The sequence below is a fragment of the Poromitra crassiceps genome (genome assembly GCF_964638095.1).
Source record: "Poromitra crassiceps genome assembly, chromosome: 20".
Lineage (NCBI taxonomy): Eukaryota > Metazoa > Chordata > Actinopteri > Beryciformes > Melamphaidae > Poromitra > Poromitra crassiceps.
This window is the reverse complement of record NC_139637.1, coordinates 19,565,290-19,582,500: the sequence shown is the minus strand read 5'-3', so window position 1 is coordinate 19,582,500 and position 17,211 is coordinate 19,565,290. Positions and strand designations below refer to the sequence as shown.

General features: G+C 43.1%; 2 protein-coding genes across 2 annotated transcripts; both read right to left on the bottom strand.

Annotated features, from left to right (window-relative positions):
* Nucleotides 1-3,441: 3,441 nt before the first annotated feature.
* LOC310795086 (nuclear factor 7, ovary-like) lies at nt 3,442-5,944 on the bottom strand. Its single transcript, XM_083657112.1, has 2 exons — nt 5,661-5,944; nt 3,442-5,464 (listed from the first exon to the last, which is right to left on the bottom strand). Exons 1-2 carry the CDS (start codon nt 5,925-5,927, stop codon nt 4,274-4,276), a joined length of 1,458 nt encoding a protein of 485 aa, XP_083513238.1. The 5' UTR covers nt 5,928-5,944; the 3' UTR covers nt 3,442-4,273.
* Nucleotides 5,945-13,399: 7,455 nt separating this feature from the next.
* On the bottom strand, nt 13,400-16,345 carry LOC310795087 (zinc-binding protein A33-like). Its single transcript, XM_083657113.1, has 2 exons — nt 16,068-16,345; nt 13,400-15,577 (listed from the first exon to the last, which is right to left on the bottom strand). The coding sequence occupies exons 1-2, from the start codon at nt 16,152-16,154 to the stop codon at nt 14,222-14,224; spliced, it is 1,443 nt and encodes a 480-aa protein (XP_083513239.1). The 5' UTR covers nt 16,155-16,345; the 3' UTR covers nt 13,400-14,221.
* Between the last annotated feature and the right edge of the window lie 866 nt (nt 16,346-17,211).

The following is a 17,211-nucleotide window of genomic DNA, read 5'->3' as shown; positions in this document are numbered from 1 at the left end:
TATGGGTTTGTATCTTATACATGCCATCCCTCTCTCTCTGCCCTGCCCTCACTTTCCTCTTCCCTCGAGTAAAAGCAAAAAAATTAAGCAAAACTAGTAGTACTGTACGGTATTTAAATTAACCAAAATGAAATAGATACATAGAACATTGGGTCCTGCTGCGACGATGGTATCCGTTGTATGTTATGGTAAATGCCGGTTTCAACTGACAACATAAACCTTCAAAATCCACCCCATGCAGCTTACTTCTTGTTGTTTACTAGTACAATAACTGACAGGAAATAAGCTATAGGTTCCAAACTGTTCCCATAGCAACACAATTTCATGAAAACCATCTATACTCTCCTCTGATTTGAGTATCTTTATGTTTAAAATGTCTTGATTTAGTGTTCACACACAATATTTTGCCAATTGTCCAATTACTGCAATGATGATAAACATAAACATAAGAATGTTTTGAGAGATTCTGAAGGAAGCCCATTGCTTTAGATCTTTAGCTCCAATTCCAAACCATAGTTGTTGTATTGTGAAGAGGAAGTAAAGTGGTCACATTAGGTCACACTGACTCGTGCCAAAATGCAGTTGAGAGCTGAATTGTTCTTCGTGCCTGAATTAACCTGTCTCAAGACACACTGAAGATGCCACACTAACCTAACCAGTCTGACAACCTTAGCCACAAACTACTGCACTCTGCTATTGTGCAATGCATTTACACCAGGATACGAACACTATATACTGGCTCTAGTTACTGTATGCTTTCTGAAACAGCTGGTAGCTGATCGACCAGATTACCACAACAGCTACTTGGTCTGTCCAGCTACTGAGACTAATTGGTTAACCAGATTAGGACAATTTACATAATCTAAAAACCAGTCTAACCTAGATTTGATTGAAAATGATGAAACAGTAACCTGATACTCATTGCCCCAGCTATACTCAGTCCCCTATTTCATACAGTAGTACATAGATCTGCTCATCCAAATAACACAACGCAAAGCAAGCAGCCAATAATAATTGACCTCAAACTGAAAATATTACAACAGTATAATTTATATATATATAGATTCTATATATATATAATTATACTGTTGTAATATAGATCCTATAGATCCTACAAGAGAGAGTAGTCAAATGTTTGTGTTCTCTAGATATGTGTGTGTGTGTGTGTGTGTGTGTGTGTGTGTGTGTGTGTGTGTGTGTGTGTGTGTGTGTGTGTGTGTGTGTGTGTGTGTGTGTGTGTGTGTGCGTGCGTGTGTGTGTGTGTGTGTGTGTGTGTCTCTGTGTGTGTGTGTGTGTGTGTGTGTGTGTGTGTGTGTGTGTGTGTCATCCCTCTCTCTCTGCCGTCCCCTCAATTTCCTCTTCCCTCGAGTCTAGTAAAAGCAAAAAATTCACAAAAAATAGTAGTACTGTGCTATATTTCATTAACCGAAATTATATAGATACATAGAACATTGGGTCCTGCTGCGACGATGGTATTCATTCAAGTTGTATGTTATGGTAAATGACGGTTTCAACTCAACAACATAAACATTCAAAATCCACCCCATGCAGCCTAATGTAGTTCTCAACGTAAGTTCAAGCAGGAAGACTATAATATCTTTTACACTTCCTTAATTCACTTTATATCTCCACTCTTCAATCTACTCACAAGATCATAATAAGCTGTCAATTTCCGGGTTTCAATGAACAATCAGCTGGTTGCCGCCCAGTCTCTGTTAACCAATTGCATAGTGTCACATCACTGCTCTCATCACCTCTCACCCTACGCACCTCCAGTGTAAGCCTATCACGTTGCTCCACAACCCAGTCGTAAGCCAATTGCTTGGAGGCGGGTTCCTAAATATGCTTGTTTCTGTCTCATTCAGCCTCTCAAACACCGCTGCTGTCAGGCTCGCACCCTCCTCCTCCCCTTCTCCTCCCGGTCATCGCAGACCTATCCCATTCTTCAGTCGGAAGAGTCTCATCATGATGAGTCTCAGAAGGAGATCACCAGCACCACCAGTATCTAGACACTGCAGGGGGATATATCTGGATGCTGATCTGGGCTGATGCTGCTCTCTCAAGATCTCCCTGCGGTGTCTAACCGCCAAAGACTAATAACAATACTTTATTCTCAACATTCTTTCTGTAGTAAATTATTCACTTTATTGTAAATAAATATCACTTTATTCATCCTTTGGTCTCTAGTCTCTCCTGATTGAACTTCCTGTTCTTTACTAGTACAATAACTGACAGGAAATAAATAAGATAGGTTCCAAACTGTTCCCATAGCAACACAATTCTATGAAAACCGTCTATACTCTCCTCTGCTTTATTATCTTGATGTTTAAAATGTCTTGATTTTGTGTTCACACACAATATTTAGCCAATTGTTCAATTACTGCAATGATGATAAACATAAACATAAGCATTCATTTGAGAGATTCTGAAGCAAACCCATTGCTTTAGATTTGTACAGCAGTTAGCTCCAATTCCAAACCATAGTTGTTGTATTGTGAAGAGGAAGTAAAGTGGTCACATTAGGTCACACTGCCTCGTGCCAAAATGCAGTTGAGAGCTGAATTGTTCTTCGTGCATGAATGAACCTGTCTCAAGACACACTGATGTTGCTACACTAACCTAACCAGTCTGACAACCTTAGCCACAAACTACTGCACTGATTTGATTGAAAATGATGAAACAGTAACCTGATACTCATTGCCCCAGCTATACTCAGTCCCCTATTTCATACAGTAGTACATATAGATCTGCTCATCCAAATAACACAACGCAAAGCAAGCAGCCAATAATAATTGACCTCAAACTGAAAATATTACAACAGTATAATTTATATGTCTATGTACTTCTTATCTATTTAATGTAATGTAATGTAATTTATTTTACTCATTAATTTTAGCAGGTGCATTAGGTATTTGGTCCATTACATTTTGGAACCAAACTGAGTATTCCATTTACAACTTATACCGATAATAATATTTAGCTTCGCTATTTGTTTGTTTGTTTTGCAAGGGCCAATGGATTTGCTGATGACCCAACATCCCACAGTTCAGAACCAGCACACTGTATCCAACATTAATTCAACTAAGCTGACTCTGCGACAGGTTATAGGATGAACATGTTTCATATTGTCTGCACCGTAGCTCCTTGGAGGAGCCGTTTATGCAAATCCCAATCTTTCGAGGTCTGTCAGTAAATCTTAGCTCTGTTATTGAAGACTGACTGCAGATGGCATATTTTTGGGCATCGTACTTCAAGAAATTACATTTTACCCCAAGTACCCAATAAGCCATTTTTCCAACATCTATTTAATGCTGCCCGGTGAACCTATCAAAACTGAATGCATGATTTCTCTTTCTGTCATCAAAGATACTTTCTGTAGAGCCAAATGGTGTGTCAATGGTGAAAGTCAAAAGTAAATCAATCAAAAAGGTCAATTCCAATAGTTTATACATTATTTGTATTACATGAGTGCTCATTTTCTTCACTCCACTTTACACTGATAACGCTAAGGTTACATAGGTTACATATTCAGACAAAAGCAAGATTGATGATAGATATTACTTGTTTTGGTATAAAATACATTTAAATGTCTTGCTTGCAAAAACTATAGATGATACAAAAATGTGCAGAAATGAAATAGAGGAAAAAAGATGAAAAACAGCATGCAAACATCTGACCAATGGGTCTAATATTAACATTTGATTAGAGGCAAGAGTGACTATAGATATTACTTGTTTTTGGTTATACAGATGATAGAAACATTTGCAGAAATGAAATAAAGTTTTACATGTGAAAGTACACAGGAAAAAAGATGAAAAACAACATGCAAACATATCACAAATGACTCGACTAAATTTACATTTTAATAAACCAACATGTTAGAAGTATTTAGAGGGTATTCCTTTGTTGACATGATATATCAATAAAACAAAGGGGGAAAAAATAAAATCCATATTGAAAATTAATCCTGAAAGTAACCTGGTACTTATTGCCCCAGACACAACACTGCTGAGTTTCTGCTCACCCATACATCACAAGCGATAATTACATCATGCTGTGTGTTGGTTAGAAAAAGAGAGAGACACAAGAGTTGCATACTCAAAATATAAGATAAGATATGTATACTGTATAGTATGATCAATGTTACTGATTCGTTATGGTTGCTCAATTTTTTTTTATTGGATTTTGGAACCAAAATCTGACACCTGAAGTCTCATACTTATCTTCAGTTTTTTTCAAGGGCCCATTTCCTGATAGCCCAATATCCCACAGTTCAGTACCTCTTCACTATCTTTTTTGTCAGAGGGTTAGGATCTGTGTCCTTGCTGCATCGAACATTAAAGTAAGCTGACACTGGCAGGGTCATGAGATTTGAGCTCATGGTGTGAACATGTTTCATATTGTCTGCATCGTAGAAGGACAGCTCCTTGGAAGAGCAGTTTAGGTAAATCCCAAACTTTCTAGGTCTGCCTGTAAATGTTAGCTCTGTTTCTGAAGATTGTTTGCAAATGATATATTTTTGGCCATCATACTTCAGGAAATTGTCTTTTACCCCAACTTCCCAATAATCCCTTTTCCCAACCTCTATCTCCCAATAATGCTGCCCAGAGGTGAACTCATTGACACTGTGACACTTGAATGCATGTGGGGCTTGTAAACTATTTTGATATTTGCAGGCTATTAAAGCCTGATTCTGTTGGTTCTGGAGGTAAGAGACATCCGAATATTTTGAAAAACCAGAGGCATAGGTTGCATGAGTTTGCAACGTATTCAACACATCATCTGACACAGTTACACCTGTGTTGTCTCTTTTCAGTGAGAGCAGCTCTCCTCGGGGTTTGATCACCTGAAGCATCTCCTTCCACACAAAGAACTGCAGGTGACTTTCATAAGGTCCCAGACAGATGGAGCTGCAGGTCACTTGAAGATCTTTTGCTCTGGGCCTGGATAAACTCTCTCGAGTCATCATGGCGTTACCTTCAGTCCAGCTCTGTAAGAACCTCCCTGAGTCTTGAATTTCCAGAACTGAGGTCACCTTCACCTCTAGCTGTCTGCTCCCAGACAAAGCCGTTTCCATTGTGTTTAACTTCTCATTCATCTCCTCCACAGCTTTTCTCTCTTTCTCCTGAAGTTCTTTCTTGATCTCAGTTTCTCTCTTTCTCAGGAATTGATGCATCTCCTCAAACTGGGTGCTGATTTGGGTCATCAGCTGACAGGAGGTCTCTTGGGTTTTTGTTATTTCTTCCCTCTGTTTGGTGGCTAAACTCTCTATAGCACAGATATCAGCAGAAAGTAGCTCCATTCCATTCGTCAGCTCCCGGCTCAGAGATGTAGCCGCCTCTTTGATTGGTTTAAACTTGTGTCCATCATGCCTCTCCCCATCTCGGCATATGACGCAAGCTAACTGCTGATCTGTTTCACAGAAGAGTTTAAACTTTTCTTCGTGTTCAGGGCACTCAGTCACCTTAAATATAAGTAAATATATGAATGAATAAATAAACAAATACATAGATAAATAAAGATAATACAATGCAATCTGTAGAGGAAAAAGAGGAATAGACAGACAAGGAATGACAGACAATGATGAGAGAATCATCTTTTAATGACTTGAGTAGGCTACAAATGTAAAAAAGAAAAAGAAAAAGAAAACACTAACTCACCTCTGTTTTCTCATGTCTCTGTTCCTTCTTAATCTTCTCCGCTTCTTTAGCTTTTTCAGCGAGGCTTTTCAGAACATGGCTGGTTGGGAGGAATTTCTCTTCTGTCGGTACAGTCGTCCTGCACTGTGGACACAGGTCCTGTGCGCTCAGGGAACTTGTGATGCATTTCCTACAGAAAGAGTGTCCGCAGAGAAGACTCACTGGATCAGTGAAGAGACACAGACAAATAGAACAAGTCAAATCCTCTGTGTAAAAAGCAGACGCCATGACTGCCTCCTGTTTCTCCTTGCTCTGTCACACGACTGACTTAACACATTTGACAAGATCAATTTAACTTCCTTGGAAAGCCACACCCAGTATTTTAAAGATGTCACTAAGCATTTCATTCCACCTTTTCTTTCATCTTCTAGCAAGATTATTAAATTACAATAAGTCGCAGATGTCCCCCAGTCATAGTTAACTTCAACAAACTGGAAAATAAACTATGATTTAGAAGTGTTTATCCTTCAGCATAGACTCAGATGACAGAAGTGGTGCAGAAGTGGTGCAGAAGTGTAACATCGCACTCACGTGGAGACAGAGTGGAATTGCTGGCTGGATAGTGGTAGGCTTTATTTCTGTTTGGGAATTTCACATTTTAATTTGAATAATGGGACTTGAATAAACATTTATAAGGAGGCGAGTTGTACAGCCTGATTCTGCACTGCACATACAGTCGGAGCAGATGATTGTCTCATAGCTATAAGACAGATCCTATAGATCCTACTAGATCCTACAAGAGAGAGTAGTCAAATGTTTGTGTTCTCTAGATATGTGGTGTGTGTGTGTGTGTGTGTGTGTGTGTGTGTGTGTGTGTGTGTGTGTGTGTGTGTGTGTGTGTGTGTGTGTGTGTGTGTGTGTGTGTGTGTCATCCCTCTCTCTCTGCCGTCCCCTCAATTTCTTCTCCCCTCGAGTCTAGTAAAAGCAAAAAATTCACCAAAAATAGTAGTACTGTGCTGTATTTCATTAACCGAAATTATATAGATACATAGAACATTGGGTCCTGCTGCGACAATGGTATTCATTCAAGTTGTACAGTATGTTATGGTAAATGACGGTTTCAACTCAACAACATAAACATTCAAAATCCACCCCATGCAGCTTACTTCCTGTTGTTTAGAATAACTGACAGGAAATAAGATAGGTTCCAAACTGTTCCCATAGCAACATAATTCCATGAAAACCATCTATACTCTCCTCTGCTTTATTATCTTTATGTTTCAAATGTCTTGATTTTGTGTTCACACACAATATTTAGCCAATTGTCCAATTACTGCAATGATGATAAACATAAACATAAGCATTCATTTGAGAGATTCTGAAGCAAGCCCATTGCTTTAGATTTGTACAGCAGTTAGCTCCAATTCCAAACCATAGTTGTTGTATTGTGAAGAGGAAGTAAAGTGGTCACATTAGGTCACACTGACTCGTGCCAAAATGCAGTTGAGAGCTAAATTGTTCTTTGTGCATGAATGAACCTGTCTCAAGACACACGGAAGATGCCACACTAACCTAACCAGTCTGTCTCAAGACACACGGAAGATGCCACACTAACCTAACCAGTCTGACAACCTTAGCCACAAACTACTCCACTCTGCTATTGTGCAATGAATTTACACCAGGATACTAACACTATATACTGGCTCTAGTTACTGTATGCTTTCTGAAACAGCTGGTAGCTGATCGACCAGATTACCACAACAGCTACTTGGTCTGTCCAGCTACTGAGACTAATTGGTTAACCAGATTAGGACAATTTACATAATCTAAAAATCAGTCTAACCTAGATTTGATTGAAAATGATGAAACAGTAACCTGATACTCATTGCCCCAGCTATACTCAGTCCCCTATTTCATACAGTAGTACATAGATCTGCTCATCCAAATAACACAACGCAAAGCAAGCAGCCAATAATAATTGACCTCAAACTGAAAATATTACAACAGTATTATTTACATGTCTATGTACTTCTTGTCTATTTAATGTTATGTAATGTAATTTATTTTACTCATTCATTTTAGCAGGTGCATTAGGTATTTGGTCCATTACATTTTGGAACCAAACTGAGTATTCCATTTACAACTTATACCAATAATAATATTTAGCTTCGCTGTTTGTTTGTCTGTTTTGCAAGGGCCAATGGATTTGCTGATGACCCAACATCCCACAGTTCACCACCAGCACACTGTATCCAACATGAATTAAACTAAGCTGACTCTGCGACAGGTTATAGTATGAACATGTTTCATATTGTCTGCATCGTAGCTCCTTGAAGGAGCCGTTTATGCAAATCCCAATCTTTCGAGGTCTGTCAGTAAATGTTAGCTCTGTTATTGAAGACTGACTGCAGATGGCATATTTTTGGGCATCGTACTTCAAGAAATTATATTTTACCCCAAGTACCCAATAAGCCATTTTTCCAACATCTATTTAATGCTGCCCGGTGAACCTATCAAAACTGAATGCATGATTTCTCTTTCTGTCATCAAAGATACTTCAATCATGAGAGACTCTTAATATAATTTTAACAAACTTTATTGAATCAGAATAGACAGTTTGAGTATGGCGTATGACTCCATGATGTGACGCTCCTCTTGCTTATGAGAGAGGGCGTCGGTGCTGTAAGAGATAGGACATCCCCCCTGAGGGGATCTGTTTCCAACGGGAGTCATAACATTGGTGGTGATCTGGGGGAGGTGGTGGGATGAAGCTTCTTGCCTGGAGATGCTGGATGGATGCGTGATGCTGACACAAGGTGAGTGATGACTGCACGAGTGTGATTTAAGCTGTGGTGATGGGGGCCTTATATAGTACCAGGAGAAGGGCATTTATGATGTCATAACTGACGTCATTTGGGCAACTGACGTCACGCTGCAAAGGTGACGTCATGGAGAAGGTGACGTCGGAGATGGTGACGTCATTTAGTGACGTCATTTGGGCTGAGGGTTATGACAGCATGAGGTGCTCTATTAATGCCTTATTTGGTCTTCCATGATTGAACTACAGTCTGCGACTACACTTCAATCATGAGAGACTCTTAATATAATTTTAACAAACTTTATTGAATCAGAATAGACAGTTTGAGTATGGCGTATGACTCCATGATGTGACGCTCCTCTTGCTTATGAGAGAGGGCGTCGGTGCTGTAAGAGATAGGACATCCCCCAAAGGAATTTAAAGTTATTTCGGGAACAGGGAGAGTGAAAACGGGGGTCATCCCCCAAAGGAATTTAAAGTTATTTCAGGAACTGGGAGAGTGAAAACGGGGGTCATGGAGCTCGCCTGGGGTATGCTTTAGTCAGGTCGTGGGCTGACAGGGGGAGAATTTATGCATGTCGGGAGATGAGGGGCTGACTGGGTTTTTTTAAGGCAAAGCGGGGATGCAAGGGAGTGGATGTGGATAGCCCGGGCATGGGCGCATCGATGAGAAAGGGAGAGTTTGATCACCACCAACGAAGTGCTTGCTGCCTCTTTAGTCATGGAAGAAGGGATCTCTGGGCTGATAATATGGTGTCTTGCTCTGGTCGAATGTAGGATGCATAGGCGGTTGAGGACCAGCGCCCCAGTTGTTGAAGGGAGGCGGAGGACACCCCCTGCGTGGCTGCTGATGTGGCTGCTCCGATCCTGAAGGAGTGGCTGGAATAGTTCTCCGCAGGGATGTTGCATTTCTGGAGTGTGGTCTTGAAGTGGAGGATGAACCAGGATCTCGTCATGTGATGATGGGGAGAGATGAGGAAAAGGGGGGCCGAGGGACTAGTTGGGGGCCTGACTCTAAGGTATCGAATCATGGCCGAGAAGGGGCAGAAGGGAGATTGGATGCGAGCAATGATTATAGAGCAAGCTCCGCCTACTTTGGTATGTTTCAGGGAGATGCTATAGTGGTCGGGGTGGAATTTTAAATCGGAGAGAGTTATGTCGCGTGAGGGTTGAAACGTGGCGGGGGATGTAAACTCGCTGATTCTGAGGAACCCATAAAAGGCCAGGGAAAATACGCACTCTAAGAGGCTGTCTAAAAAGGTGGAGTGAATGCCTTGTCTGAGGCTGGTTAACAAGTGCCGTAATATGGGGAGAGTAATGGGACGCCGGGAGTCGGGGGCAGACGGAAAAGCTTTTGAAATGCCTTTTAATAGTAGTTTAACAACTGGATTTGTAAATAGACTGGGAAAAGCCGGGTCGAGGCCCCTGGCGTAAAATTGGATGCCTGCCACTAGGCTGCGGATGTAAGGAGGGCGGAGGTGGCGGACATCTACGCAGAAAGAAATGAAGGCACATACTGTGGGAATTAGAACGGGGTGAACGGGCTGGTTGACGGAGAGGCAGAACATGGCAAACATTCGCCAAGCCGCGTCGTAAGCTTTGATGGTGGAACTGGCCAGTCCTTGCCTAATGTAGGACTGGGCCGAGTGGAGAAAAGGGGTGAGGTGGGGATTGCTCTCTATGAGAGTGTGAGGGCGGGAAAGGAGGGGTGAGGTGTCGGAGTCGAGTCTGCTTCGGGGTAGAGTCTGCGGAACGCCTGGAAATTGAAACGGGAGAGGTGATCAGCGATTATGTTAATATGCCCGGGGATGTGCCTGGCGACCATGATAAAATTATGGGTGACGGAAAGCCAGGTTAGGCGCCTAACAAAAGGCATAATGGCCAGGGAAGATGATCGCCCTTTATTGATGATGGCGACTACTGCAGCATTATCGCATTTGACTGCTATCCTTTTACGTGCCGAGAAAGCGCCCCCATATGTGACAGGCAGCCACTATCGGGTATATTTCGTATAGAGCGGAGGACTGATCCAAGCCGGCAAACTGCTGCGGCCAAGTGCCAGCGAACCAGTGGCCTTGGTAGACCCCCCCGAAACCCACGGATGGGGCTGCATCTGTGAACAGTTTTAAGTCGTCGGCAGACGAGACGATTTCATCATAGAAAAATGAGATTCCGTTCCAATTTTCTAAGAGGTGAGCCCAGAATTTGAGATCGGATCGGCATCCCTCGTTGAGGGTGACAGAGTCAAGGAGGCTGGGGACTGACGATGCTAAATCGAGCAGCCTGGAAATGAATGACCTCCCTTGGGGAATGATGTGCATAGCAAAATTCAGGTGGCCGAGCAGAGACAGAAGGTCTCGTTTTGAAATGTGGCTGGCTGCTGAATAGGACTGAGCTATTTTGCGGATGCGAGACAATTTCTCGAGGGGGAGGGAAGCTTGCATAAGCTTGGTGTCGAGATTAATGCCCAGGAATTCAAGAGATGATGAGGGCCCGGAGGTTTTTTCCTCAGCTAGAGGGACGCCCAGCCTGTGAAACGTCTCTTTGAGTTTAACTAGGGATATTGAGGGGACGGACGGAGGGTCGATGAGCAGGAAATCATCTAGCAGGTGTAGCACTGCGGGGAGACGGATATTGTTTAGCAATATCCAGCATAGAGCTTCTGCTAGTGAATTAAAGATGGCGGGGCTGCTTCTGCACCCAAACGTGAGCCTTACGGAAAAATAGAATTTTGAATCCCATTTTATTCCGAATAGATGCCATTGGGAGGGATGGATAGGGATGACTTTGAAGGCGTCTGAGATATCGGCTTTAGAAAGCCACGCACCTTTGCCTGCCAGTTTGATTAAACGAATGGCGTGGTCTATTTTTGCATAGTGGAGGGAATAAGGTTCGGGAGGAATGAGGCTGTTTATGCTTGGAGTGGGGCCATGATGAGGCGCTGACAGGTCTATAATTAGGCGCTTTTTGCCGGAATATTTGTGAGTGGCGACGCCTACTGGACTTGTTCGGAACACCGGGAAGGGGGGAGAATCAAATGGGCAGATTATGAATCCTTTTGATAATTCCCTGCTAAGGAGTTGAGAAACTACTTTGGGCTCTTTTTGAGCCGTTTGCAGATTTTTAGAGACGTGGGAAATTGTGGGGGGAGAAATTACTCCTATTTTGAACCCCTGGGAGAGGCCGGTTAAGAGATGATCGGTAAATACGCGATCAGGGTGGCAGGCTAGCGGTCAGATTGAGATGGCTGGAAGGTTTCCTGCTGGAGGAGGGGGGGTGGACCCATAGAGGGTGGACCGGCCGGAAACGGTGTGTTGCTCCCGGAAGCCTGGAAGGCGGCCGCAGCGCATAGGGGCGCTGTGTGGCCTGTTTCGCCGCAGGAAAAACAGGTGATCGCCTGATGACCACCCGTGACCAGTACCAATAGCTCGGTATCCAACATGGACCAGTCTAGACGGATGTTGGAACGAGTTATGTACAGCGCCGCTTTTGTAGAGAACGCTTTGTGGTACTGGTAAAATATGTTTTTCCCGTACCTGAGGTGGAGGTCTCCCATCAGAGCCAAGTACTCGTCTAACTCGACGCGACGGCTGGGGTACACTGAGCAAATGATGTCGCGGAAAACCCCGAACGCAACGAGGAATTCGGTTGGCGATAGATCTTTGGCGAGACGGGGGTCGGAAGATTTCAGGACGGCCGATATATCTTGGCCGCCCGTTAACTTTTTGCTGCACTCAGCGGACGGCAGGATAATGCTGACTAGATTGATATCCCTGCCTTGGAGGATCATGGCTCGAAGCCTGGGCGATATGTTAGCTGAGAGTGGGATATACGGCCTCCCGTGTCCGGGGGAGTGGATGGCCGAGGCGAGGGTATTCATAGGGGGGATGAGTGCGGGGAGGGGAGGGAACTCGGCGCACGCACCTGGATTTTGGAGCGGGGCTGGCTGGGCTGATATTGCCGGAGGAAATGCGGGCTGAGAAGGGGGATACAAGCCTGAAACCTGGTGCGCTGTTTGGGCTGCTGCCGTGGGGAGCGTGGGGCTCGTGAGCGTCCTCAGCCGGGCATCGATGTCGATGAGGGACCCGACCAGTGAAGACATTGTTGTGATCAGGGGATCATGGAGGCCTGGAGGGGCTGGAAGCCTTGGCGCGTCCGCCGAGGAGCCGGCGGTCTTGGTGCGCTTCGCTGGGCCTTTCTTGGAGGTGGACTTCTGGGCTCTTTTGCCACGGCCACGGCCTTCGGAGTGCTGCGCGGACTGCGATCCGGGCGAGACGAGGACCTCCGGGACGTTGGGTCTTCTTTTGCGGCCGCGGCCCCTGGTGCGGGGAGCGTCCAGTGAGACGCCTGAGACGCCCGGAGATGAAGCCTGGGGATCGGGGATTTGCCCGGGGCTGGCCGGGGCGTTGAACGTGCTCTGGAGGAAGGCGTCCACGGTGGAGCTGAACATTTGCTGCTCGTCTTCGGACTCGGACATGGTGCTGGACTGAAGGAAGCTTCTTGCCTGGAGATGCTGGATGGATGCGTGATGCTGACACAAGGTGAGTGATGACTGCACGAGTGTGATTTAAGCTGTGGTGATGGGGGCCTTATATAGTACCAGGAGAAGGGCATTTATGATGTCATAACTGACGTCATTTGGGCAACTGACGTCACGCTGCAAAGGTGACGTCATGGAGAAGGTGACGTCGGAGATGGTGACGTCATTTAGTGACGTCATTTGGGCTGAGGGTTATGACAGCATGGGGTGCTCTATTAATGCCTTATTTGGTCTTCTTTCTGTAAAGCCAAATGGTGTGTCAATGCTGAAAGTCAAAAGTAAATCAATCAAAAAAGTCAATTCCAATAGTTTATACATTATTTGTATTACATGAGTGCTCATTTTCTTCACTCCACTTTACACTGATAAAAGGTTACATAGGTTACATATTCAGACAAAAGCAAGATTGATGATAGATATTACTTGTTTTGGTATAAAATACATTCAAATTTCTTGCTTGCAAAAACTATAGATGATACAAAAATGTGCAGAAATGAAATAGAGAAAAAAATATGAAAAACAGCATGCAAACATCTCACCAATGGGTCTAATATTAACATTTGGTTAGAGGCAAGATTGACTATAGATATTCCTTGTTTTTGGTTATACAGATGATAGAAACATTTGCAGAAATGAAATAAAGTTTTACATGTGAAAGTACACAGGAAAAAAGATGAAAAACAACATGCAAACATATCACAAATGGGTCGACTAAATTTACATTTTAATAAACCAACATGTTAGAAGTATTTAGAGGGTATTCCTTTGTTGACATGATATATCAATAAAACAAAGGGGAAAAAAATTAAATCCATATTGAAAATTAATCCTGAAAGTAACCTGGTACTTATTGCCCCAGACACAACACTGCTAATGTTCTGCTCACCCATACATCACAAGCGATAATTACATCATGTTGGTTAGAAAAAGAGAGAGACACAAGAGTTGCATACTCAAAATATAAGATATGTATACTGTATAGTATGATCAATGTTACTGATTCGTTATGGTTGCTCAATTTTTTTTTTTTTTTTGATTTTGGAACCAAAATCTGACACCAAGTCTCATATTTATCTTCAGTTTCTTTCAAGGGCCCATGCATTTTCTGATAGCCCAAAATCCCACAGTTCAGTACCAGCACACTGTCAGAGGGTCACAGTTCAGTACCAGCACACTGTCAGAGGGTCACAGTTCAGTACCAGCACACTGTCAGAGGGTCACAGTTCAGTACCAGCACACTGTCAGAGGGTTAGGATCTGTGTCCTTGCTGCATCCAACATTAAAGTAAGCTGACACTGGCATGGTCATGAGATTTAAGCTCATGGTGTGAACATGTTTCATATTGTCTGCATCATAGAAGGACAGCTCCTTGGAGGAGCAGTTTAGGTAAATCCCAAACTTTCTAGGTCTGCCTGTAATTGTTAGCTCTGTTTCTGAAGATTGTTTGCAAATGATATATTTTTGGCCATCATACTTCAGGAAATTGTCTTTTACCCCAACTTCCCAATAATCCCTTTTCCCAACCTCTATCTCCCAATAATGCTGCCCAGAGGTGAACTCATTGACACTGAATGTTTCAGAAGAACCAATATTATTCTGCCTGTAAATGCAATCGAACATTTCGCTTGCGGCGGTGCCAAATGAACCACCAGAGGCGGTGGCTTGGCCACCAGGTTGGGTGCCAAATGTAAAACCAGATCCTGCTGATGAGCCAAATGCAAAACCAGATGCTGCTGATGAGCCAAATGAAAAACCAGATCCTGCTGAGCCAAATGCGGGAGCGGATGTGGCGTGGCCAACAATCCGAGGTTCCATCCGAGGTTGGCCAAATGCCAAACCATGTGCTTGAGATCGGACGCTTTTGGACGTACAAGACAAACTGCGCCCATCATCTGACACAGTTACACCTGTGTTGTCTCTTTTCAGTGAGAGCAGCTCTGCTCGGGGTTTGATCACCTGAAGCATCTCCTTCCACACAAAGAACTGCAGGTGACTTTCATAAGGTCCCAGACAGATGGAGCTGCAGGTCAGTTGAAGATATTTTGCTCTGGGACTGGATAAACTCTCTCGAGTCATCATGGTGTTACCTTCAGTCCAGCTCTGTAAGAACCTCCCTGAGTCTGGAATTTCCAGAACTGAGGTCGCCTTCACCTCTAGCTGTCTGCTCTCAGACAAAGCCGTTTCCATTGTGTTTAACTTCTCACTCATCTCCTCCACAGCTTCTCTCTCTTTCTCCTGAAGTTCTTTCTTGATCTCAGTTTCTCTCTTTCTCAGGAATTGATGCATCTCCTCAAACTGTGTGCTGATTTGGGTCATCAGCTGACAGGAGGTCTCTTGGGTTTTTGTTATTTCGTCCCTCTTTTTGGTGGCTAAACTCTCTATAGCACGGATATCATCAGGAAGGTTCTCCAAACCCTTCGTCAGCTCCCGCCTCAGAGATGTAGCCGCCTCTTTGATTGGTTTAAACTTGTGTCCATCATGCCTCTCCCCATCTCGGCATATGACGCAAGCTAACTGCTGGTCTGTTTCGCAGAAGAGCTTAAACTTTTCTTCATGTTCAGGACACAAGCACTCAGCCACCTGAAATATAAATAAATATATGGATAAATATATGATAAATAAATAAATAAATAAATAAATAAATAAATAAATAAATAAATAAATAAATAAATAAATAAACAAACAAATAAATAAATAAATAAATAAAATACTACAATGCAAACTAGAGGAAAAAAGAGGAATAGCTTACAATGATAAGGAAATGAGAGAATCATGTTTAGAATGACTTGGAGTGACATTGAGGAGGCATTGGAAGTGTGCTATGTTTTGTAATGTGATTGTATCTGCATCTGATTCACTTGTTTTTTTTTAGTATTTACTCCTTTTATTTATTTATTGAATGACCTTTTCTTTTGATTTTACTGCCACATGTTCATGGGGGGGGGTATAAAAGATGTAGGCCTATGTAAGTATGAAAAGAATATGTACAGTACGATATACATGTCAAATCAATAAATATATGGTTTAAAAAAATGACTTGGAGTACAAACGTAAAAACACACTAACTCACCTCTGTTTTCTCATGTCTCTGTTCCTTCTTAATCTTCTGCACTTCTTTAGCTTTTTCAGCGAGGCTTTTCAGAATGTGGTTGGTCATCGGGAGGTGTTTCTCTTCTGTCAGTACAGTCGTCCTGCACTGTGGACACACGTCCTGTGCGCTCAGAGAACTTGTGATGCATTCCCTACAGAAAGAGTGTCCACAGAGAAGACTCAGCTGGATCAGTGAAGAGACTCACACAAATAGAACAAGTCAAATCCTCTGTGTAAGAAGCAGACGCCATGGCTGCCTCGCTCGAGTGTTTCTCCTTCCTCTGTCTGTTGCACGACTGACTGCACAAATTTGACAAGATCAATTTCACTTTCGTTTCCTTGGAAAGTCACACCCAGTATTTTAAGGATATATGTCACTAAGCGTTTCATTCCACCGTTTCTTTCGTCTTCTACCAAGATGATTACATTACAATAAGACACAGATGTCCCTCAGTCAACTTCAACAAACTGGGAAATAAACTATGATTTAGAAGTGTTTATCCTTCAGCATAGACTCAGATGACAGAAGTGGTGCAGAAGTGTAACATCGCACTCTAGTGGAGACAGAGTGGAATTGCTGGCTGGATAGTGGTAGGCTTTATTTCCGTTTGGGAATTTTACATTTTAATTTGAATAATGGGACTGGAATAAACATGTAGGCTATAAGGAGTTGAGTTGTACAGTCTGATTCTGCACTGCACATACAGTCGCAGCAGATGATTATCACATAGCTATGACAGATCCTATAGATCCTACTAGATCCTACAAGAGAGTAGGCAAATGTTTGTGTTCTCTAGGTATGTGGTGTGTGTGTGTGTGTGTGTGTGTGTGTGTGTGTGTGTGTGTGTGTGTGTGTGTGTGTGTGTGTGTGTGTGTGTGTGTGTGTGTGTGTGTGTGTGTGTGTGTGTGTGTGTGCGCGCGCGCATGCGTGTGCAGTGTTGACCATAGAATAGCTGACATTATGATCTACTCTCTGAGACACAAAAGAATACAAAACATACACCCTATCCCTTCACTCAATACACTAAAGGTGGATGACAACATAAACACTACATCAGAGCTTTTCAAAGTCTGAGGCTGTGGGCCTCCCCTCAGACAAAGCTTTGGGACTATGCCTTCCCAAC

What these genes read in the sequence shown, in the direction of transcription:
- LOC310795086 (XM_083657112.1), bottom strand. Translation starts at nt 5,927, where the DNA reads ATGGCGTCTGCTTTTTACACAGAGGATTTGACTTGTTCTATTTGTCTG. An exon ending in AGAGACATGAGAAAACAGAG is followed by an intron (nt 5,465 to 5,660) that starts GTGAGTTAGTGT and finishes CTTATATTTAAG; the next exon opens with GTGACTGAGTGCCCTGAACA.
- LOC310795087 (XM_083657113.1), bottom strand. Translation starts at nt 16,154, where the DNA reads ATGACCAACCACATTCTGAAAAGCCTCGCTGAAAAAGCTAAAGAAGTG. An exon ending in AGAGACATGAGAAAACAGAG is followed by an intron (nt 15,578 to 16,067) that starts GTGAGTTAGTGT and finishes TTTATATTTCAG; the next exon opens with GTGGCTGAGTGCTTGTGTCC.